Source organism: Zootermopsis nevadensis, unplaced genomic scaffold, assembly GCF_977971745.1.
Source record: "Zootermopsis nevadensis isolate Lab colony 2312 unplaced genomic scaffold, Znev_1.0 Znev_ptg000027l, whole genome shotgun sequence".
Taxonomy (NCBI): domain Eukaryota; kingdom Metazoa; phylum Arthropoda; class Insecta; order Blattodea; family Termopsidae; genus Zootermopsis; species Zootermopsis nevadensis.
Window position 1 is genome coordinate 7,606,196 of NW_028259159.1, and position 23,033 is coordinate 7,629,228.

A 23,033-nucleotide genomic window follows, 5' to 3' on the forward strand; every position below is an offset into this window, starting at 1 on the left:
CTCCACGTCCCGCACAGCTCATCAACACATCGGACAAACCGCAGCGTAGTTGAGCACACCGACCGGTCATGAAACTGTTAGTGGCAATGCCAGTTTATTCACACAAAAGGAAGCCGCAACGTTGCCGAATGACGCCACAATTTTGGTCGCAGTTCAATAAAACCACGACTGTTACCATAGCATCCCTCCGCGTGTCGTTGCTGTGTGCAGTCTACAAAATGAAGGCCCCTCCGGAGGTCTGACGATCATAATCTAGGAAACAAACAATCGAACTTAAAACTAGTCGCTTCGATCACGTCAATGTTTAATGAAACGTCTGTCTGGTCATGTCCTTGCGTGGTGCTTCAGAAACGGGTCGAATCCCGCGCGACGCAGTAAATCGTAAGTCGCCTCTGGACGCTGAGACGTGACTGCCACGTCGCACGTATTTTTGAAACACCCGTCAGAACTTTCGGACAAGCCGTCTCTTGCAATTCAGAAGTGCCAACATGTAAAATGAAAAGTGAGCAACTTCAGTCTTGCCCGACATAAAACCAAGGTTTCGTTGAAAGCGACAGTTTTTCCGTTGTTGCAAACACCCCCCGGACAAAAAAAATAAGAAAGTTAGTAATGTTTTCACGCCTCCAAGGATTAAACGGTCAGAGAAAGAATACATTATTATTAACGTCATAATCTCTTTTTCTGTTCGCATGTATCACTGTCGAATTTTAAATCCAATGGAGCCACCTGGTGTCCGAGTTTGCAATTGCTGACCTCTCTGATACGAAGTTAAGTAGCCCTCGGCCCCTCAACAAGCAAGCAAGCCCACCTGCGCCCCCTGACAGTGCTCACGGCGCCAGCTGGCAAAAGACAGCGCCACTGCATTTAAGTCTCCTTGACACGCGCCGCAAAGTATTCGCTCCAAAACGTTACCGTTCATCCTGATTCTACTAACAATTCTCAGTAACAAATCCCTGTTAACGAGTATAATGAACCACAGTTGGGAAGCGACTAGTCTTCATGGAAATTCTGCCAATCAGATCACTCCTCCAACGCAACGCTACGTTAAATACTCAGCGTCTCAACCAGAAGTGACACTGCCCCTGCAGAGCTGTGATTCGAACACACGCAGCACACAGGCGTCGGAGAAGTTGCCGCACCACAAGGCGACGGATCAACACTGCTGTGCCCACGGGGCGATGAGAGAACTTACTATCACGTTCCAGGGCACGAAAGTCCGACGACTCACGAATGACGGCAACTCGACACGATTGAGACCGAGGCAGTCCAAGGGTGGAACCTCGCCGTTTGAAACATTTACTTGGCGACAAATTCTCCGGTCGGCGACACGAAAATGGTTGAGAATGCACCATTCATCAGGCAACTGTCATGCCCATGGATTATGCGTACGTCTTCCGACGAAATGAACCGAACCATGCACGGATCCTTCACGTCAAGATGAGAACCCCGTCCCGTCTTAAAGAAATAATTGTTTCAGATCAAATTCCGGATCTCAAGAGGCCACATACAGAAATGAAGAAACGAAAACAAGGCTTAAAGAGATGTTTCCTTAAGAACACAGCGCGCGGCCAGTAGCATCGAGCAAGAAGAGTCTAAGACGCTCCTGCTTCGATAATGACACATAAAGCCGCGACACAAATACATTCCAAACCTGAAAGTTCCGTTCCCAGTTGAACACCTGAACAGAGTTTTAAACTAGCACAAACCACGAAACGAGTCCCGGATTGCTTTCCTTGGCCACACTTGAACTTCGCTGCGAGGAAGGAGACAAGTACGATATAAATGTGCCAGAACTTTTCAGCCAAGTTTTGTAAAAACTACGTCACACGCCGACCAACAAACACGCCGACATAGCAGCAAGAGTGGTCCATGACGCACGGCGCTTCCCGTGACCAAAGTCGTTTCCATAGCAACGCGTCTGCTGCAATTGTTCGACAAAGCCATCGACGGAGAAACCGGGAATGCGGGGGTTCGTCGGGGTTTTACTCGGCAACGCTGTGACAAACACAAACACTAGTCACGTGATACACAGCACAACACAGGACACTGCAGGTCTGCGTGAGGGACTGCGGCAAACTGGTCGCGAGCACAGTGCTGCCACAAGCGGGGCAACCTGCAACTCTACCCCACCAACTACTACCCTACGCGAAACAGTTGCGCGCGGTGACTCAATACTCGCGTACGTGACGTTCCAAAAACATTTATCCTACACAAAAAGCAATTTTCGGACATCGTGCGTGTTCCTAACACTCAATGTAAGTTAAAAATAACTTCTGAAAGATTCCGATTATTCCATTACCTGTGTAAAACACGAAGCATGAATGTAGATATAAGACAGCGATACAGAATTTTAGTCGGAAAAACTGCAGGCTATATCCTGTTTGGAACAAGCTCTTTAACACGTTAACGAAACTGCTGGTTCTATAACAGGTGGGATTTATGGATAAGCCGAGCGATTATCAGCTTCTCGGAATCCACCCTATTAAGTTAGTTACCTGAGTGCCTAGATAATTGAATAATTAATAAGCCGATTAGCTTCGCCCCTCTCACCACTTCAGGAGGGGCTTCGAGTCTTTGGAATGGGGAAAAGGGACCGCTAGAAGGGACTTCGGCTTCAACAACGTTCCCGGCTAAAAATTCCTGGTGACAATGTTCCGTGACTTCTGCGCAGGTGACATATGCCAATGTGACTTGCACGCAGAATCAAACTGGGTACAAACATGGCGTGCAAATAAGACGTATGAGCTCGCTTCTACCACAACAGGTAAAATGTCTTGCTAACTACAGAAGCTCTGTTTGTGGACATTTCTTTCCTCACTCACCTGAGCTACCTTCTCGCCCATGTTGGGTGTGTGCAGCGCCCCTTGGAAGAACTTCGCTGAGCCGTTGTCCTGAATTGAGAACTGCAACAGACAACGCGAGTAGCGAATCAGCAGAAAAGTTTGTCAGAGATGAACAATGATAATTGTTTTTCCGGCAAGCGACTAGTTCCGTACAAGTTTGGCTTTGAACGTCTCAGTCAAAGTTCAGCAGGGGAGGCCAAAATAAAGCAAACAAGCGACACGTTTGGCCCACGCCATTTAACAATAAGCGTTAATAATTCACTGTATGACAAAGGGGCCATAACTACAAGACAAATGAAGGTGTCAATGTTGGTCACCATCCCTGATAAAAGAGGCGGTACGTTCCTCCCATGAACCGACATCACATTGTTCTGAACAGACTTTCAGTTCTGTTGCAAACGTTGCCCACAGATGTCAGGGCAGCATACACACCTTGTGCCTGTCGGACGCCACGTTGCTAAGCGACGGCGACTTCCGTTCCCGACTGCTTCTCTCCCACACCGCGTGATAGCGCTGCAGATCCGACTCCGAAGACGTGTTGGGGAACGATTTGACAACGTGGTTCCGGGTCGCTGCAACAAGGCACAGGATGCAACGGGAATTCCCTCACAGCTGATCGCTCGCTCCTGGTATCAGGTCTGCCCCCCCCCCCCCCCCCACCATCCCCGAAATAACCGACGGATGTTTACGAAACCTGGCACTAGCGTCATGCCACTACAAGCCATTCTACTTTATTCTCTGTGGTGGTCGCGCGAACTTCTGAAGTGGGAACAAAAGTTGCATCGCGAAAAATGCGATGTTGCAGGCAGACAGACATGGACGGTCGTGCAAGGTGTGCTCCACTCCCTCTAGGGCATGAAGAAACACGGCGTATTAACCACCTGTGTCTCCCGTTCTACCAACGCGTGTGTTGGTGGCGGCCATTCAAACCGCGAAACAATTAAACGCTCTTCCACACATCGACGTCCGCGAGTGACTAGAAATAGAGCCTTGCCGCCCAAAAGAGGAGAAGGTCGCCGGTTCAAAGTCTCATCTGTGACTAAACTCGACGCCTGACACCAGGAGCCCGAAGTGCGTTCTGTGCAATGCGAGTGGTAACCCACGCAAAACGTCCCCCCCCCCCAGGGACCAGCCTCCGTTTCAAAAGACGCGCGTTCCTCAAATGTTGCAGCACATTCTAAGTCTGTTACTGCCACAAATGAAGGCGAAAGACCTTTTTAAAAAACATTCCCTTCCACATGCAGTGACATGAATTTCGTCTAACTACAACGCAGGCAAGCGACGTCGTGGTAAAAGCGAATTAGCCTAAATCAGGGCCCAGCGCGTCCTTCGAAACAGACGTACGAGGCGATCACTGCTCCCAACGCCAGAGAGTCGCAACAATTCAAAACGCTGCCTGGCGAAGGGGGCGGCGACAACACTATCCCCCACCCCCCACCCCCGACTGCAGCATGCTCCCACAGTTACCATGGCAACGGATCAGCTGAATCGAACTGATCAATTCCTCGCGAGTGGCGAAGTGCGAGACGCAATCATCTGACCGCGTTGTCACAAAGCGCGCAAAAAAAGCAAGGAGGAGCGCCAGGTCGTGCAGAACGCAGCGAGATGATGCGGAAGAAGAATTAGCAGATGCGAGATGAGAAAACCCTGGCTCGGCTGCACAAAGCTCTCTAATAAGCGATTCCCGTCTCTCGTGAGGGGTTTTGGTTGCTGGCGGACCCGCAGACTCCGGGTGCCACGCCCTTGCACTTGTACCACCAGCGTCGTCTAAACTAGCCCCCGCGCCCAAGCACCCCGCCATGGGGGCTGAAGTCCCGCGAATTTTTGGCTTTCCTCGTGATAACAAGTGCAAGGGAGTGACCACCTGGAAGCAATTACTGCTACGAAGCTTTGTTCAGTTACCTTGGCAAAAGTTATCTACCGTGTGAGGCCGAAGGGCGGTGGCTTCTATATTCGCCTCGAGAGCTTTCAACGCGGATACTGTGGGCGAAACACAACAATGAGCTGCAGGAGAAGGGCGCCCGGCGGAATGACCTCACTGTTTCCATGGCAACGCAACAGAGACGCCGATTCTTTGCGGCAAGAGCATCGTCCAGCTAGCAAATTGCAGGACACCGGGAGCTGAGCATTTCTGAAAATTTAGCTCGCAATGTACGCGTGACTGCAGTTCAAACGCGCAGAATCCAAACAGCCGAGCGTCTGAGACACCGACAAACGCAACGAAAGTGCCATCCAGTGAGGTCATAACGTCGTCAGTAAAGCAAATGTAACTCACAACTGAAGAAGACACAATTCAGTGTTAAGTTCCTCGCGTTCCCTCCCGGGACCAGCAAAAATTTTAAAAAAAAATCGTCTTGAGCCACCGATTCATTCTTTCGTTTCCATAGAAACCACACGACGCCATCTCTGATATGAGAACAGCGACTGACCCAGGCCGCGGTATAAGGAACCAGCGTTCGAAAGCTACACGAAGCAGTGGATTGTGCCTTCGATCTTGAACAGCAAGCAAACGCACTTTGGACCAGTTGAGGGATTCATTCTGCTTGCTCGGCACACACAAACACGCACGCGAAGAACTTTGGAAGACGCAGCCCGGTGCTCAGAGAGACGTAATTTCTGCCTCTCCGCGTGTGGCCTTCAATTAGACAACTTTGTGGATAACTTACGGAAACTGCGCTAAAAAAAGAAAGAAAGAAAGAGAAAGAAAAAGAAAGTTGTATCTTTTCCGTCATGCGTCTGACAACTGCCGACGTGCAGAATCCGTTCTGCTTCATTTACGCTGGCCGAAGCCCGAAATTTTAAGTTCTTGTTGTTATTAAACCACAGTGGCATGAAGGAGCATGGAGGGCTTTAAGGTAAGGACCCACAGGTCGTCACGACGCAGGTGACCGCTCCGGCCTCTTTGACAATTCCGATTTCCCCACCAGAATGAATCCCTGGGGATGCGTCCACAACAAAAGCATGACGTCACGTGCGGGAGCGGTACGTACAGACACTGACTGTGGCACTCCGGCTAGGCACCTTGTGGGCCGCAGGCCCCGTTGTTTCAGGCGGGCGCGCGATGGCGTCCAGGGAAGTGGCGTGAGGAACAGGTCGCGTCTCGTCCATTTCCCACAGGTTTGTGCTTCGTTGTGACAACTGCAACAATCACCACTGTGTGTCGCCTGAACAAAGTGAGCGGGACATGTAGCACGCATGCGCGAACAAACATTTCTGTCAAGAATCTTCAAAGAAAGTGTTTGATCTACAGTCTACGAGCACAAAAGAAGAGTACTCAAATGGATCTCTAATCAATTCCATTTCCAGATGTCAACTGTTTTACCGAATACGGATGCGATCCAATGGCGGAATTTTATGAAAACGTTTATGGTCTCTGGTGCATCGTAAAAAAGGAAGTTACGCAACTGTCAGCTTCTCCAATAGAGGACCTGGACCACGGGGCAAGCAAGACAGCTCTAAAATGTCACACCTCCCAGCTGGCGTAACGTACGCGTCACGTTACTACACATGACTGAGTGATGTTCGGTGGACGGGGAGGACACCCCGTTCACCGAGCTTCACGCCGCTCACTTGTTCGCGTGCCATTGTTAATTGGAATAGTGCGATGTGCAGTGTTTGCTTGAAAGCGAAACTTCAAAGCAGCGAAAGAAAAGAGACTTTCATCTCACGAAGAAAGGCGACTGTCCGCCTTCACGTCGCAGCTGCAGTGCGACGTCCTTGACGTAACATCTTAAGTCTGTAGGCTTCCGAAACACTTACAACTTCCGGAGAAGCTATCGGGGCAGGGGGCGAGGTGGCCACTTGGTTGTTGTTCTCCGCGTCCCGGGTGTCAGGCGGCGGCGGCGGGCGGGACCTAATGAAGACTCCCCTCTTGCGTTCCGCTGGGGGCTGCGTCGTCAGGGGTCTACAACAACAACAACAACAACACTGTCGCGTTACTAGGCAAGGGCCGCAAGAGACAGAACAATGCCCCGTTGCTAGGGGCAACTGCTGACAGAAGCCTGCAACGCATGCAAATTACACACTCCCACAAATTCGTTCTGGTGTCAGATTTAGACATCAGCGAGTCCATCTTCAGTGTCGGCGAGTACCGCCCTGCAAGTTCAAGACGCGAGGTCGCCGGGACAGCAGTTCCACAACTCCACTGCCTCCTCGCATTTTGTTGTTTTAATCAGCGCTGCCAAACGACGTCGAAGTCAGCACAAACACCAGAAGCTACTACGGCTTAAAACACGCAGGCGCAGACGCGAGAACGAGTCCGGTAAAACTGAAATAGTTCTGGCCGCGGTGCGAAGAAATTGTTTCGTGCGGAACCACTGCGTTCCATGAATCCGAGGGCAGACGACGTGTCTTTTGTCGCTTGTCAGGCTTTCGCGCCCGCCATGTTGGTTACACTTACCGCTGCTCCACCCTCCTGTCCTCCTCCTCCTCCTCAGTGGTGACGTCACTGGGCGGCGTGAGGTATCCAGTCAACCGGAGACTCCGGGCCCGGAAGGACCCCATCTTAAAGGACTGCTGGAAAGACTGCCTCGCCCGACCAACTGCAGAGAAGACACCTTGTTAAAGGTCACAGTCGCTGCAGTGCTACCAACGTAAGATACTCCGCCGCTCCGACATGCACTATCGTATTTCGTCACAATAGGATCCGCGCGTGTTTGCGCGTAAAAGAATTTTGAAGCTCGTGCCACTGGAGGTCATCCAAGGACCAAACCTTGAGACGTCAGAGTCACTCACACTTGCTAAGCTTGTTGTTGTCCGCCACGCCCTCCTCCGCCGGGGCGGGAGGCGCCGTTAGGTCCTCGAAGTTGATGATGTACAGGCAGATGTCGTCCACCTCACTTTTGATGGGCGCTATCACCTCGCTGCATAGGAACTTCGTACCTGAGGGAGGATAATATTAAAGTGTGTCTCAGAAAAACACGCCGACTCGCCCTAACATGCCACCACACACCCTCAGGGCACGACGGATAAGCCACGAGAATCACGGACCACGGACGCCCCTTCATTTTACACCTCCGAGGCTACCCAAGATTCACACCCTGATTTTACCCACGGAGTGTTCGCCCCTGCCTTGGTCTGACATCACGCACTACTGGCTTTTCTGTGAAGGCCGTGGAGGGAGAACATCCTGCAGACATTTGGACCGGACAAAAAAGGGAACGCACTCCACATCTGTCAGAGCAGGAAGCATCGTGAGACGTGGGCAGGGCATACAACATTTTAGTCAGAAAACATAAGAAAAGGCGCCATGACGTAAACATGAGGACTCGGTACGCAACAATCCAGAAGACAGTCATCTGTGAGCTCTCACAGAATCCTTCCCGTCACGTGCAGAATAATCAGACCGCAGCCTCGTCGCAACTCTTAAAAGGGCCCGGTCATAAGGACACACGGGAATGAAGACCTTGAGAGAGTATTTCATATCGTTCCTAGCCCCCTCGCCCCCTGCATATAAAAAATATATGGTAGTCCTCGAGGACCCAACACGTGTTATGACCGTGTAAACTCGGCTTGACAAGCCGTGATCCTGTGCGCCGGCTTGTTTTCATGACGTCATGAGGCGGTAATGACGTCATTCGAGGTATAAGCGTGAGATATATTTTTAGCCGCCGGGCCACGTTTTTGGTGGGGGGAGGGGGCAGAAATAGAGCAGGAAGACCCAGGGATGCTGCGGGCAAGAGGGACACAAGCAACAGCACGCGAAAACTTTAGGCCGGGTGAGTCTCTCTCTCTCTCTCTCTCTCTCTCTCTCTCTCGTAACATTGTTGGGTTCTCGGGAGAAGGCGCAGTGGTCCACGCGGTGTTCATTAAAACTGATAGGTACATTTTAATAATATCCTGTATCACAAGTGGTCACTTGCTTTAAATTCTTCCGACTAAAAGTGAAGAGTGGTTTTCCGAAATTAACTGAGAACCAAGGGGGAAAAGGCTTTAAAGAATCCTTCATGTTAGAAAACGATGCACGGTGTAAAGGTGGGAGAAATTAATGGATTTGTGAATTTCGGGAACGCAGTTGCTGCTGCCCAATTTTTGGAAACAAAATGTTTCGGTCTGCTCCAACGACACTGAGAAAAGTCGACCGAGTAATTCTGAAGTAGCGGACGTGTTACAAGCAGCTCGTATGCGTCTGATGAAACAACAAAACGAGTACATAAAGTAGAATATTAACCAAACTATTCATCCAGTGTTAAATAAACCAAATAATTCTTGAAAACTAACAACAGCATTGCTAACAAGACAATGCCCACAAGTGTAAAAAAAATACATACCTAGCTTAGAAAAACTGAAACATTTTAAGCTATCAAATTCAGATAAAGTAAAACAACATCAGTCCACAGCATAAAATACTAATCACATCACGTGGCGTTCGGTTGATCGGCGAGATTTCAGGTTATCACTGCAGTGATTACGAAGACAAGACAAGTGTCTTCTGGGCAGTTGTGCCTGGCAGACGTTTAGCGATGTAACAGAGGTGCATGCCGCCTCCATCATCAGGGAAAGGACTCAGTAATGTTCTACCAGACTACACGGTGCAATATCACAGCAAAATTAAGGCCAGGTCTTTACATTTAAGCTCTCTGTGATATAAATCCGAGAAACGGTGTTTGAGAGGACTCACCGTCTTTCCTATAGTAAAGTATCTCGAAGTGTTTCTCGACTCCGACGGCCAGCGCCTCCTTGACGACGGAGACGGCTTGCTGCGAGGTGAGGGGGCCGTGGAGGAACTCACAGGCGGCACTTCTCTGCATAACCTCGGCCCGACTGAAGCCAGACATACGGCAGAAACCGTCAGAGCAATAGATGATGTGGCACAGGCCATGCTGAGCGTTCGCCACCAGAAAACTGCGATCTGAAACAAACGACACAATCGAGTTTTCGTGATCGATATCTCCATTTACGTTTGTGGTTCTACGTAACTGAGCCTTGTCAGTGGTTCACTCCCCTACTCTCGCGTAAGACAGGTGCAGGTGCACGTGTGTGTGTGTCATCAGTCCGTCTGTCCGCAGTCCAACAATTAGTGCGTGCGTGCCTCGTGCTGCGGTTGTAATCGTAATAGAGACGAACGTTTCATCGGCACTCTGGAAAAATTACAAGCAGCAACGTTTGAACGAAATTTATGCTGACTTACCGGCGTCAAATTCCGACTTTTCTATTTGCCACCCCCCACCCCCAGACAGCTACCCAATGAGCCGCAGTGCTGCCAACTGCTATGCTGCCGAGACATTTCTGTTTTGCGTGTTTATTCTCGCGAAAGGAGCGTTTCAAGTCGTTCGGCACTGCCTTCGCCTTCGACGTTTGTAGTCGTTTAATTCTCTGAAGCTTTCGTTAACAGAGTTTAACCACGCGGGCCCATCTGTTCTGTTACACCCTTTGGGCTCCTGCCTCTTTTTAAGAGGCCTCTTGATCTATTTGGACACTCGGTGGGACTCCTTGGACGAGGGATCGGCTCGTCGCAAGGCCTCTACAACCTGCACGCATGACAGCACAACAGAGAAAAACGCCGACAAACATCCAGCCCTTGAGTGGGGTTGGAACCCACGGTCCCAGTGTCCAAGCGCACGAGAACCACGCCTCAGACCAGGTTCACTTCCTGAAGGGCCACGGGGCTGCCTGAGAAACCAATGATCTGCTCCCAGGGCCTTGAGAAATCAGCACAAACGTTTCAAGATGTCGTCGATGCGTGCAGATATTAAACGCAATGACAGAGGCGTGGAGAGTGCCCGGGACTCGATTCTGGGCCCTCTAGCAACAACGCGGATGTCATAAAGCGAGACACAAAATTGCCCGTTCTTGCCGTCGGGTCGATGGCGGCGCCAGTGGGGGAGGGGACGACCGTAACAATGAGCTTGTTTCCACGACAACGGATGGAGAGCCGTGAGGAACGATTGCTGGATTGTTTCCGCACGCTGACAGCGCAAATTGGGGAGGAAGTGTGAAAACTAATGAACCGTTTCTGGCAGGGCAAAACGGAACAACGCGGCGGGAGACGATGACGAGGCCTAGGAAGTCGTACGGAACTGACGACCGCATGTGTTTGGAGCCTCAGTCAGGTGAACGGGTCAAAGACCCAACGGAGTTCGTATTACGAAGAGAAATAACTGTTTCGGAACCAATTATGGGCCCAACAAGCACTGAACTTCAACCCATTACTTAATAATCAGCGCCACCACGAGCAGGCGGCCAATGAGCGTACATTATTCATAGAACTGCCGTCTGGTGGCGGCAGACGACAACAGCATTACAGAGGCTCCTTTCTCGCGACGCAGCTGAGATCCCAGGGGGGCGATGCCATCAATTATTAAGCCGAAATTAGAAGAATCTGTGTTGCGACACTGCTCGGTGACCCACGAGAAGCGCCATGTTTCGAGCTTGGTTAGAACGCTGGCCGCGTGGAAATATGAACAGTCTTTGAAAGAGGCCGAATATTGAATCACGGCGAGCTGAACCAGCTCCGAAAACGGGTTCACTCAGCGACGTACCAAAACGAAACGATAACATTTGTTTATCAAAACATATTATCAGATACGAACGCAAATCTTAAACCGCGTTACGTTCTGCCAAGTTTACCTGAAATATTGCGTTGTTTTATCAAAAATAATGGATTCCAACAGGAGACAGTAGAAAACAAAAATGCTGGCTTTCAGGTCCCAGCTGACGACATTACGTAAGAAGAGGGTGATAACAGCATCGCCGTAATCCTGACCTGATAACCACGAGAAGGGAAGGGAAGGGACAGTGCGAGCTCGACTTCTCCGAACAAAAGACGCCAGTCCCAACTCCGTATACATTTGCTACACGAACAGGAGTACAGTCACTGAATAAAAGGCAGCGGACGTGAATTTGCAGCTAAACCAGATTTTATAACAGCGAGCAGGAAGATGAGATGGGCGGATCGTGTAACACGCACAAGGCCGCCGGTAAATCTCAACAGAAGATAAACACAAGCTGGAAATGAAGTATCCATTAACGGCGCACTGCGGAGATTTTGTCGAAACGCCACTCCCAGGGTCGCGGGAGGACCCTGCGTCATCTTCTGAGGTTAGGCGTCGGCTCTGTTCGGGATAACCGGGCGGGGTCAGGACGAGGAGGTCAGGCCTTGAAGTGCAGCGTTGAACATGGCGACGATGCGAACTTTCCGACACAACGAAAAAGCATCTGAACTGACTTCACACCGCGATCACATGTCATTCAAATGGGCGTGGCCAGCAATACCAAAACAAAAACTTCCCTGTATAAATAAACCTTGAGGGAAAGGTTAATTCCTCTTCGCATGAGCATTGCGTTCTGACGTCATCGTAAGAGCTTTCTGGGTGATTTAAGGCGCGTGTCATTGCCAACACTTGGCAGGGACCGACATAACACACAAAGACAACTGAGTTACAAATCATTCTTATAACTGGAACTACGTTAAGACGTCATTGATTGCTGAATGTTCAAACGTTCGACTGCACGGAATATTTAACAGTGTGAAGCCGGAGCTCGTCTAAATCATATTCAAGAATTCAGTCCGTACCGCAAAGAAAACACCACACGTAACCATTACAAAGATCAAATGGTTAACGCTGTTCAAGGAAATAAACCGTGTTTACTCTGAGAATCAATCATAGAAAACGCATTTGTACAAAACTGGACGTGATTTAAGGCTGGAATAGGTGGTACCACTGCGTTTTAAAAAGATAAAAATCCCTACTTTGTCGCAAGAAACTGTGATTAATGAAACCTGTCACGTACTGGTAGACGAATGAGGAAAAACGAATCTTGCGGCGATGGAATGGGAGGACGGGAGGTGAACTGGGCTGCCTCAGGATCCTGTAAAAATGCGAACTTTGTTATCAGCGAGGCTGGTCCTTCGGGTTTTAGCTACAGCATCAGTTTCCTTCCAGCATGACTGGCGGGTATCCGTTCAGAGGGCGGTGCGTCGTTAAGTAATCTCTTGGTTCCACTGACGACTCTTTCTAACAGGCATCTGTCACGGCAAGAGTAAGACGCTGTTGTTCATTTCAAACCAAAACCGCCATAACTTGTGATGAGGTACTGAGAATAACCACGAGACGGCTGTACCAATCGCAGAACTGAGAATTTCACAGCTCGTGCGTAACGCGTCCCCCACTGTCTGTTTAAAAACTCTCGTAGTCAGAGGTCTGAATGTTTTGAAGGTCGCCACGAAGCAAGGCACTGGAGTTTATTTGCCTGCCGGACTGAAGAGCCCAATAAATTACGGGGCTGGCCGCCTTGTGTCTGCAACAGAAGAGTGTTGAGATGTTCCATGAACCGACACGGCCCTTGCAACACTCTTCCACCCAAGAGTACCGACGACTACGAGATATTCCTAATTTCCTTGCGATTATGTGGCCGTCTCGTCGGAAAAGTACAAGAGTTGGGGAATTAGACACTCCAACGGACGTCGCTTGCAGATTTGATGCATCGACACGAAAAACACAGAGCAGTTTAAATGTATTCTGACGTCCTAGGTTTACCACAATCCGCGTACAACAGAAACATCGATGTTTTACGTAATGCCAGTTATTCTAGTGCCACGACATCACACCATGCTTATAAACTTTATAAAATGCCTGTGGAAAATGTTTATTTATCTTCTTGGCTGTTTGAATACATTATTACCATCCTCACAACATGAATTACCCTCCTCGTCCCAGTGCTGCTACAACTGCAGCTATTTTATTACCTGACTCTGGTTCGTGTCACGCACTCCGCCGACCGAAAGCTGAGTCGCTCCATAATTACAACCTCCGAGCAAACAGATGCCATCGCCTGACGTCTGCCCGGGCACCGCCGCTCGAACAGAACCGCAAAATGCCCTTTCCGACTTTCCAGTGGCCGCCTTCCACGTCATTTCACCCAAAATTCGAGCTCTTGGAAATTTCCGTCGTCTGAGAAATGCAGCCAAACCAGGAACCACCCCGCCGAACGGACGGCGCAACGCAATTTTCAATTTGAGTAAAATCTGAAGACGCCGTGTCCCCACAAGAGACGCAGGATCATGTTTCGCCTGGAAGGGGAATCCCAGTGAGTGCTTAGGAAACCGCACGTACTCCAGTGCATGGCGCGATGCCGTATTTCATTGATCGGATAGAAACTGCAGAGAGATGGTCATTGCACCATAAGGCTCGTTTCAATTTTAAAAGGCGGTGGTTATGCAAGGTATGCCAAATTAAAAGGGTGACATTTACCTACCCCGGCATTGATAAAAGTTCATAAAAACTGACCTGATATTTTACACCTGACACCAAAAGGTGAAGCAGTCACAAATATTACAGGACAAAATTCAATCGATAAATGCAGTAAGGTCATTGTAATTATTATTAGTACGTCTTGTTTCGGTTTACAATCATTCCGTGGAAGAGTACGTCGTCCTACTACAGAGTTTAACGCCACAAACCGCACACAGATATGACGTGTCGATATTCAACTGTTGTCTCACATCACATTCTAGCACGCAATTTTTGCTCACGGCATATGAAAATATGTTACAGACACATAAAATATTAAGAGGCGGGGTCACGAAGATCCACGCACCCACGTAAGACGATGATAAGAACTAACCTAGGTCTTGGGGCTTCGTCTACAGTTACCACAGCGACGAGTCGCGACACACGTAAGCAACGCATTTGAACAAGTAGAGCCTAAAACGGACTAGTTTTGATGTCAGCTGTTGAGTCTGTGTAACGCTGAGTTACGTAAGATCGGGTAACGTATGGCGAGGAAGGAGTCGTGACCTGTAACCCCTGGTGTGACCAAGAGGGATTGAGAAAAGCAACGACATTTCTCGAGTACACGTCTTATCTGACGTTCAGACAGGGGAAACAAATCCCACAAAGCGGTCTCCATTCTTCAGGCTTAAAATTGTGATTTTCATCCCTAAGGTCCGTGCTCCAGTGCACAAATCTTCTCAATTATTAAAACAGGCATAAAAGTTTTACGAGGTAACCACCAGCGTCAGCGGCCGTCGTGCCATCTATTAGTAACGCGAGAACCGCTATTGATCCTTCAGTGCCGTGGCGATTGTTTCGGAAACAAAACACAGGCGACACATCAAAATCAAACCGATTCAATTCGCTTGCAGAAAAGTCGCTCCTCGTCGACGAGCACAAAAGTCAAAAGCATCTCCGCTGCTTTTATGAGGCGACAGTTTATTAATACAAAAAGGAGCCATTGCCCGAGAGAAGTCGTGGGAGGCGGAGGGTTCATGAACGCGCCCATTAACTAACTCGGCTTTATGCTTACGGAAGTGCCATCCTGCGGGCCGGATTGCAAAAGGAAGGCAGCCTCGGGCAGAGGCGAGAGCTGCTGTGCTCCTTTCTGTCCGTCAGCATCTTGTATCTTGGGAAGAGATGAACGGATTAAGGCAAAATTTGGGGCGCACTGTACACGTTGTTTGAAACGTAAGTTCATAGAATTTCTAAAACAACGGTTCTGAGTACAAAACAACAGCTGACATAAAATTTATATTCGCAAATGTCATCTGCACTCAACAACTCAATAAAAGGAGGAGGAGTCTATGTATCTGCAGATGCCTCTGACGTGACTGTCAATTTTCGATTCTGTACCACTTTTAGCCACTGGAATGCTTATTATTATTTTTGAACAAAAGAGGAAGTGAGGAGAAACATCTTAGTGGCTGCGCAATCACTACGAACTTACATCCATCCGACCTGATGATGGCCGCATTTGCCCGAAACACGTAGCACTTGTGTAATCAGTGGAACAGTGAGTGCGTTGAAGTTACTGCAAGGAAGAACAAATTCTGAAATTCTCATCGGGCTCACGTGTCGCGGGGTAGCAAAGAACGCAATTCGAAAAATGAAGTGAAAAATTTCCATTCTCGGTTGATGGCATCACGCCACTGCTGCAGAGCTGCCAACATGACTCATAGCTGCAGTGTGGTCGATACGACCCCCAAAGCCACTACGTTACAACGGGTTCAACTCAACTACAGGGCAGCCCCACCGGGGGGGGGGGGGGGGAACACTCCCCCCCCCCGCCCCCACAACCACCTCAACGTACGTGCGACAGGCGCGACCAGCCAGCACGATGTCCCACCTTCAGACGCAGTCGGCTGTGATGGTAGCACTGCTACAGAAACGTGCCATTAAACCGAACATGTGACGTCTGGTACAGTCTGCTTCGTTTTACGGGTTGCGTCTAACAGCAAGAAAAAAAAAACCTTGTTTAGAAGTTCACGGTCTCTCTGGTCGTAAGCGAAGTCCTCGCGTTCACGAGAGCCAACCACTGACCCCTACTCTTCGCCAACGAAATTCAATCCACATCCTCACAACCTATTTACCTACGATACATTTTAATATTATTCTCCGTTCTACGTCCATTCCTTGGAAGTCACGCAGGGCACCACGTACCGGGCCCACAAGAAGAGCAGCAGGTTTGCCAACTGACCACTGCAGAAAATCTGTTTCTGCTCGTAAGACGCTGAGCCGAGCGCGTCGTTAGCCTTGCAGCTGCACGACGCAGAGCACGCCAACTGGGTCACAGCATTCGACGGGACGTAGGTCACTCCGTTGCATTAACACACTTGGTAACTCCTTGAATATGTGCCAGTGTGCAAAGTTTCTTGCACATTCTGCGGGGTATTACCACGGAAACGCAATCCCTGCCTCAAATCCGGTGGGCGGAGGCAGCGTCTACGAGAAAGTACAATTCGTCCCAGTCGGAATCAACTTCAGACACACAAATTTCGCTGTCAGTTGTCAGCGACGCCAAGATTCTTGCTGACAACTGAGTCACCGAGAACCGCGAAGTGCGAAACAATTGCCAATCACTTAAAACGCAACGTTTAGTCGACACTCCCCACTAATCGATTTCCGACCTCTGGTGCTGTTGCTATAGCAACCAAACACCGACCGCATTTTTATTTGAGGTCGATTCACATAAAGCCTCTTCGGCTAATTAAAAGCATGCCAGACAATTTGCATATGCTGGCAGGATGGTTCCGCGGGACGACCGCCTGTTCTTCGGATTTCCCACAAACGACGTCAGGTTCGTCCAGCGAGACACGTGACACCGGCTTAACGTTTACTGAACTACGGCTAAGTCAATCGAGGAATATGCAGTGGAAGGAAGAGACAACCAGTCAATTGATGAACGCCTGCAAAATTGTGGGTAGGCAACCAAACGTACCAAAAATAACCGCAACTCAAAATACAGAACTGATAACTATGGAAAAGGTGTTGTAGGAATATTCTGCAGTACAAGGACATGCAGACAAGTTGCGGGCGACCGCAAGAGTACAAATTACAATTCTTCGCATGAAATCTTTTAATAACAGCTGTTCATTGCAATTCGTTCCGGTGCCAAATTTCAAGAAAATCCATTGAACAATTTCGGAAACTAAACAGACAGGGCTTTGTGTTTGCGCAAACAGCACGTAAAAGAATTCGCGCGAAACGAGTAGTTACCTCAAACGGTCATGAATACGGTCACTCAGATTCAGAAAAGCCAACCAATCTAAGAGTCACCTTGTCAGCGACTAGCTAACTCCATGGACCAGTGTCTTCAGAAGCTGAAAAATCCCTCTTTTACGTAACGTGAAGTCACAACATCCCGCCCACTATAACCAGATAAGTTCAGTCCACATGCCCAAACCCCTGTTTCCCTAAAACCATTTAACTTGTTCACCTTCAGGAAATCCAACAGAAAATCTGCACGTATTACGCGCCGCCACCCCCCCCGCCCCGCCCCGCCCCATTCATCTCATCCTCCTCGATCTGATGCCGGTCAGTAACCCAGGTGCAGGTTCAGTTGAACTCTGCCATCTGTCGGCGAACTGATTCTGTCCTGCCCCGACACTGCACACACCGCAATGAACACGCTTCCTTCTTGCATACATTTCTGTTAGAAGGTCCCCAGGCGTTGCCCGCTCGTCCTTCCCCTCTACGCTGTTGCCGTCGGCTGTGTTCAGAAGCACGATTTTACGAAGGCTCTTACACACTCTCTCGTTGGCTACGGTCCCTTGCCAAACGCGATAACTGATCCCTTTGAGCCAAGTGGCAAATACAAGAACCACCCGATTTAACTAACAAACGCAAAAGCCGGATTTTGTGCGCTTCGTACGATTTTCGGCGTAAAAACCCATTATTTCCTTAAACGGGGTCAACCAAATGCGATGGCGGAGCGTGGCGTTCTCTTTGCGGTACGGACTGAAATCTTGCTTCTGCTTCGAAGGGAGAACGAGTACGCGCGGACAGATCCGAATCGGAGGCGCTGCATTATCGCCGCCCAGAGCGAGAACGAAAAGTGTCATTGATGCGCCCAGCCAACGTTACTGCCTCAATCTCGAATTCGGGCTACAACGCCTTTAACCAAGGGTCAGAGATGTTACGTGATGAGAAGACCGGCGTTCAAACGCGGGTCTTGTGCTGTAGGCAGATTCCTGCAATTATTCTAGCAGTGACGGATATTTTGGCCTGGCTCTGAGGCCAAAATAGCAGCCACCGTTAAGCGTGCAATATAAATTGTTTATTTGGCATTTATATGCGCGATGAACACAGAAACTCTATTAGACCCTAGGAGGGAGATCGGTCCAGAAACGTGCGCAGAGGCAACTAGGTAGGCCTACTTGCGTGTTCGTCTCTCGTCACCAGAGCTTAAAATAATCACATATTAAATCCTCAAAACTCAAATATTTGGGCACAGAGCAACAAACAGAAATTGCAACCAGGTGTTTCATTTGCTCTCAATTACGAATAGAATTCGAATTCGTTACCGTCGACCACATTTAATCTACGCAACCGGAAAACTGTGATTAAATGAGCAATCAGTTGACCGATCAACACAGAAAGATTTTGCCTTGAGGGAAACACAGGGACGAGGAAAGACGGGAAGATTTTGGGGGGGAGGCGATCTGGGTGTGTGTGGGGGGGGGTACTTCGCATGCAGACACATGCTTTGCATGTCTGTAAAAGTTAAGGTAAAACCAGATTGAGGGTGTCTGAGGACAATGAGGCTTGCACCCAAGAGAGACTAAGTTAAGGGAGGCAGGAGGTAACCATAATTCTTCTCCTCATTAAATGTTACCAAAGATGGAGGGAGAGATGACAAATGTGTAAAAAATTTTGGTGGTCATATAACGTGAAAGGAAAAGACCCTTTGGACATCCTGCTTGCAAAGAGCCAATATCCATACCTAATGTTAAAGGAATTCCAGGAACATCAATACCAAATTTGTAACATGGACATAGTTTCCTCCTTGAAATTAAATATTTCTCAAATTTTCCTTATAAAGAAATGTCTTGCTTCACCTCTCCTCTTATTTAGGTGTTTGTTATTTTTTGGTTTATCCAACAGTAACTCACACTACGTAGTATGAAATTATATGCTTATAAATAAAGAACTGCAAAGGATATAATTTAAGGTACTACCCAGGCATTTGTATGGGGAGGGGGGGGGGTTACTGTAAAAAAAAAACATGAATATGGCCTGGATAGTCTGTCTCCTGACTGGGATTTGAACCCCGGACCTCCCGAATAAGAAAGTGCCAGCCACCACACTACAGTTACTAATAATACACATAAAAAACCTGCAATAATGTCTCTACCAAGCCTCGTACATAACCTCGCACTATGCGGCAACAGATAACTATGAATGCAACATTGCCAAACGGCTTACGTCTTACCTATAATCAAGCAGCCAAGATGATTTGCGCTCTACAGACTATCACAAGAGAATCCACAACATTCAATATCACTTCACAGTTTCACTGTCATCTTATTTTTAATCTCTTCTCATTCCCCGAGACACTTAAAACACGTAATTTCTCCCGCGTTTCAAACTTCGCCATGACGCAGCCATTTGTAGTCACAGATTAATAAATAAAGATATTTCACAGTTATAGATAACACACGAGGTTCCAAATTCGCGCGGTAGATGGCTATACAAATCACGTCCAAGGTTGGAGTTGCCAAAGGCGACAAATCACGAGCGACGGATGTGTAATGTTTCTGAACAGCTTGACCGTTGTCGCCCAATCCGACTCTCGCCTACATTTTTGTATTTCTCTCTCGCTACTTTTGTGCTATCGGTAACGATCGATGACAAACCTAAAGCTTCGTGAATTATGTATATTCTTCATTTCACTTATCGCTCCTTTGCATAAACAAATGACAATGTCGCGATATTCGTCAGTTTAATCGTGGCTTATTTAACGACACTGTGCCAATGGAGAAATGTGAAGTAGCCCAAAACACGAACTGCAACTTCGAAAGGAAGTGGTTCTGGCCTATTATAACGACACTGCGCAGGCATGTGTGTACGACCGCCACTAAACTAGAGGAATGAGCCCTGAATACGAGGATGACGTCGTCCATTTATCAGAACACCTGGACGTGACGTCATCGGGTGTGAAAAAAAACGAAATGAAGCTCTGGCCAGGAGTTGGTGAACAACACAGGTGTTCTGTGTTGCCTTCCTTTGTTTTCAGTTGATGTAGTGATTAAACACGCGTCACATGACTTGTTTGCGACATATTACCACAAGAAGAACAACATTATCCTGTGTTGCTGTTAACCGCGGTATTAATCGCGTTGAAAATTTATAACACGTCGGAGACAAAGCACGGGCCACGTGCTACCAAATGACGAACGTTTTCCGAAACGGTTGACACGAGAAGACACTTGGACCAACCTGTGGATGTTGCTGTTCACTAACTGACGACAGATGACGGACGTCTGGAAGCTTCTGGTGCTTTCAGGGTTTCTACCATCGTGTCAGCAGAATTTCAGTATTTCAGGGCAGTGAGACCGAAGACGTAACCGGAGGACAGCCTTCCGCTGCCTCGTAACCGACCTACGCCACTGAAATTCATTTTAATTCTGGTCTAGTCATCCGTCTATCGAGGAAAGAGAAAGGAAGTGGGCCGATACGCAGTCAAAACGGAATAGAGAAAAATACATAACGGCAAACTTCGCAATGCGTGATCTCAACAGAGAATTCTAACTGAAAAATATGGGGTGGATTCTGAATTGGATATTTCTTGGAAGGTTAAGCCGCGAGAAAGCGAGATTTTGGGTTGGCGTGTGATTCCTGGGGCTTCGTTCGCATTTCTTCCAGTACGAGGCAAACGCACGCACAAAACGGCGCCCTCCACTTTGTGGTACGGACATCTTCCAAGCGCTCTGCGTACGCTGTTGTGAACACGGTAATGAACCTGAGGGTTTTTTTAAAGAAAAAGATAATTTACCGACTAACTGAGCGGCTGGTAGGCAACCTTTCCGACACTTCTGTGAAGCATGAGCTCGAACTGCAAGGCGCAGGCGAACACAAAACGGACACGAAATTCACCCGGGCAGAGCCCAGCTGCGTCGTCCTAATATTTTGATAAAGTAGGTTAACTCGCGGGTTGCCTAGAACACGGTCATGTGACGTCCTTTGATCTTCTCCTGCTGTAGCTGGAAATCGGAAGTCCTGGAGGGAGGGAGGGGAAACACCCAGCTGATCTCCAACCAAGGGCTTTCGGTTTCTGCGCTCGTATGACATTCGTACAGGGTCTTCAATGTTATTAGGAACACACACGGACAACCACTAAGTGCATTCACTTGTTACAAAACGAGACATCTGGTGCCGCCATCTGCACGCGTTTCAGCAAAGTAAACACAGCGCGGAGTTGCCGCATTGGTGGGTCGGACGTTTGACGACGACATATCAGTTGCAGAGGACAGAGCGGTTTCACGAACTATGTAGGGGCTGGGGGGATAGACGCGGAGAAATCACATTCGGACACTGATAAATCGTGCTGATTGGACTGAGTTGGCTCAGCCTCCGTCTCCAAATCAGTCTACTGTCCAACTGTATAGATTCGAGCATCGAACGCAAACACTTGTCCTCACTCGCGATTAATAATCTTCAAATTCAACAATTGATGCAGTCTCGTAAATACGTAATAGTCCCATGCAGAACGCTGGGTCCTGAGTTGGAATCCCTCGTGGGACATGGCTTTTTCTGATTGGGGAAATCGTTTTACAAAAACACGCTAACAACAAAGGAAGTAATATTATCAGTGATTATAAAACACGAACCTTCGAAGTGCCTGCTCAAAGACGTTGCCGTAAGACGCGAACCCGGCGAAGAACAGAGCCGACAAGACCATGAAATAGAAGGTCTTAACGTACAGGGACTTGAGAGGAATTCACGAGTTCGGTCCAACAAGCGACGTCTCGATCTCACTACACCACGACGACATTAGGCGTACGTATTAACGTTTCTAACTGCGTAATTATCTCAATTTGCCGCACATGAAACACGTCCCAGCTATCGCGATGTAATATTTTTGCAGTCTCCCTTCGTAATCGGCGGGGCTCGTGCCGATTGATCACAGTCACTTCGGACATTGCAGGACAGAACAGAAAAATAATAACGTCTTCAGAAGGTGAAGTCACATTTCAGGTTTTCACGGCGGCGAGTATAGAGGCAGTAAGCTACTCTGAAACGTCGGCGAACTCCTACCAAATTACACAGCGCAGCAATCTCAAGGCTGACAGTCACTAATCTGCTTAAGAAATTACCCGCCTTTAATGCAACGAAAATGTCAGCTCCTCTCGTCCTTACGATCGCAGTCGACGCGTTCAGAAAGCGACTTGAAACGAACAAAGGCGCACGCGAAACGGACATCTGCTTCACTGTATTTTTATTGAGCGACCGTTCGGGGTTTGGCAGCGAGCCACAGCGACCCCCACATGGGACTCCGTCGTCGGCACTTCTGGCTTCGAAACCCGCGTTCCTCGGGTCCCCGACTCACCTTACCGCAAAGTCAGTGGACCTACACTAAATATCCGAAGGATAGCAACTTACTGTGCGTGTCGAACTTCCTGATGATGGTCTCTATAATGGTCGTTCTGGGGGCCACATGCCCCCTCCGGACCGGCATGGTTTCGCGCACAGCACCACTACATACTCACTACACACTCACGCACTCACCGTACGTCCGCTGTACTGGACAGGCAGCGAACGACTGCAGCCCACGAACACTACGTCTGAGGGCGCGACCGCTGGCAGGAACAGCCGCTGTGACGTCACGCTGCTGCGCCACACGCACTCACCCCCCATCGTGTAAAGGCATCTTTTTCGAAAAACGAAGTTTAATACACACACTCCACTCGAAAGAGCTATCATCTCCTTTCCAATTAAATTTCCGAACATAATTTCAAGCCTGTACGCGTTTCTC

The 23,033-nt window shown here is 48.7% G+C and overlaps 1 protein-coding gene across 2 annotated transcripts; it reads right to left on the reverse strand.

The window, feature by feature from the left end:
- Positions 1 to 119: 119 nt before the first annotated feature.
- LOC147872499 (uncharacterized) lies at positions 120 to 22,810 on the reverse strand. Of its 2 annotated transcripts, XM_087356394.1 has the most exons (10): positions 22,661 to 22,810; positions 9,463 to 9,693; positions 7,578 to 7,724; positions 7,243 to 7,384; positions 6,603 to 6,747; positions 5,834 to 5,981; positions 4,746 to 4,823; positions 3,276 to 3,415; positions 2,823 to 2,903; positions 120 to 252 (listed from the first exon to the last, which is right to left on the reverse strand). In XM_087356394.1, the coding sequence occupies exons 1-10, from the start codon at positions 22,734 to 22,736 to the stop codon at positions 172 to 174; spliced, it is 1,269 nt and encodes a 422-aa protein (XP_087212520.1). In that variant the 5' UTR covers positions 22,737 to 22,810; the 3' UTR covers positions 120 to 171. The 2 variants fall into 2 exon arrangements, with proteins under 2 accessions (XP_087212520.1, XP_087212521.1); XM_087356395.1 differs by lacking the exon at positions 4,746 to 4,823 and having other exon boundaries at positions 5,834 to 6,007.
- Positions 22,811 to 23,033: the final 223 nt, after the last annotated feature.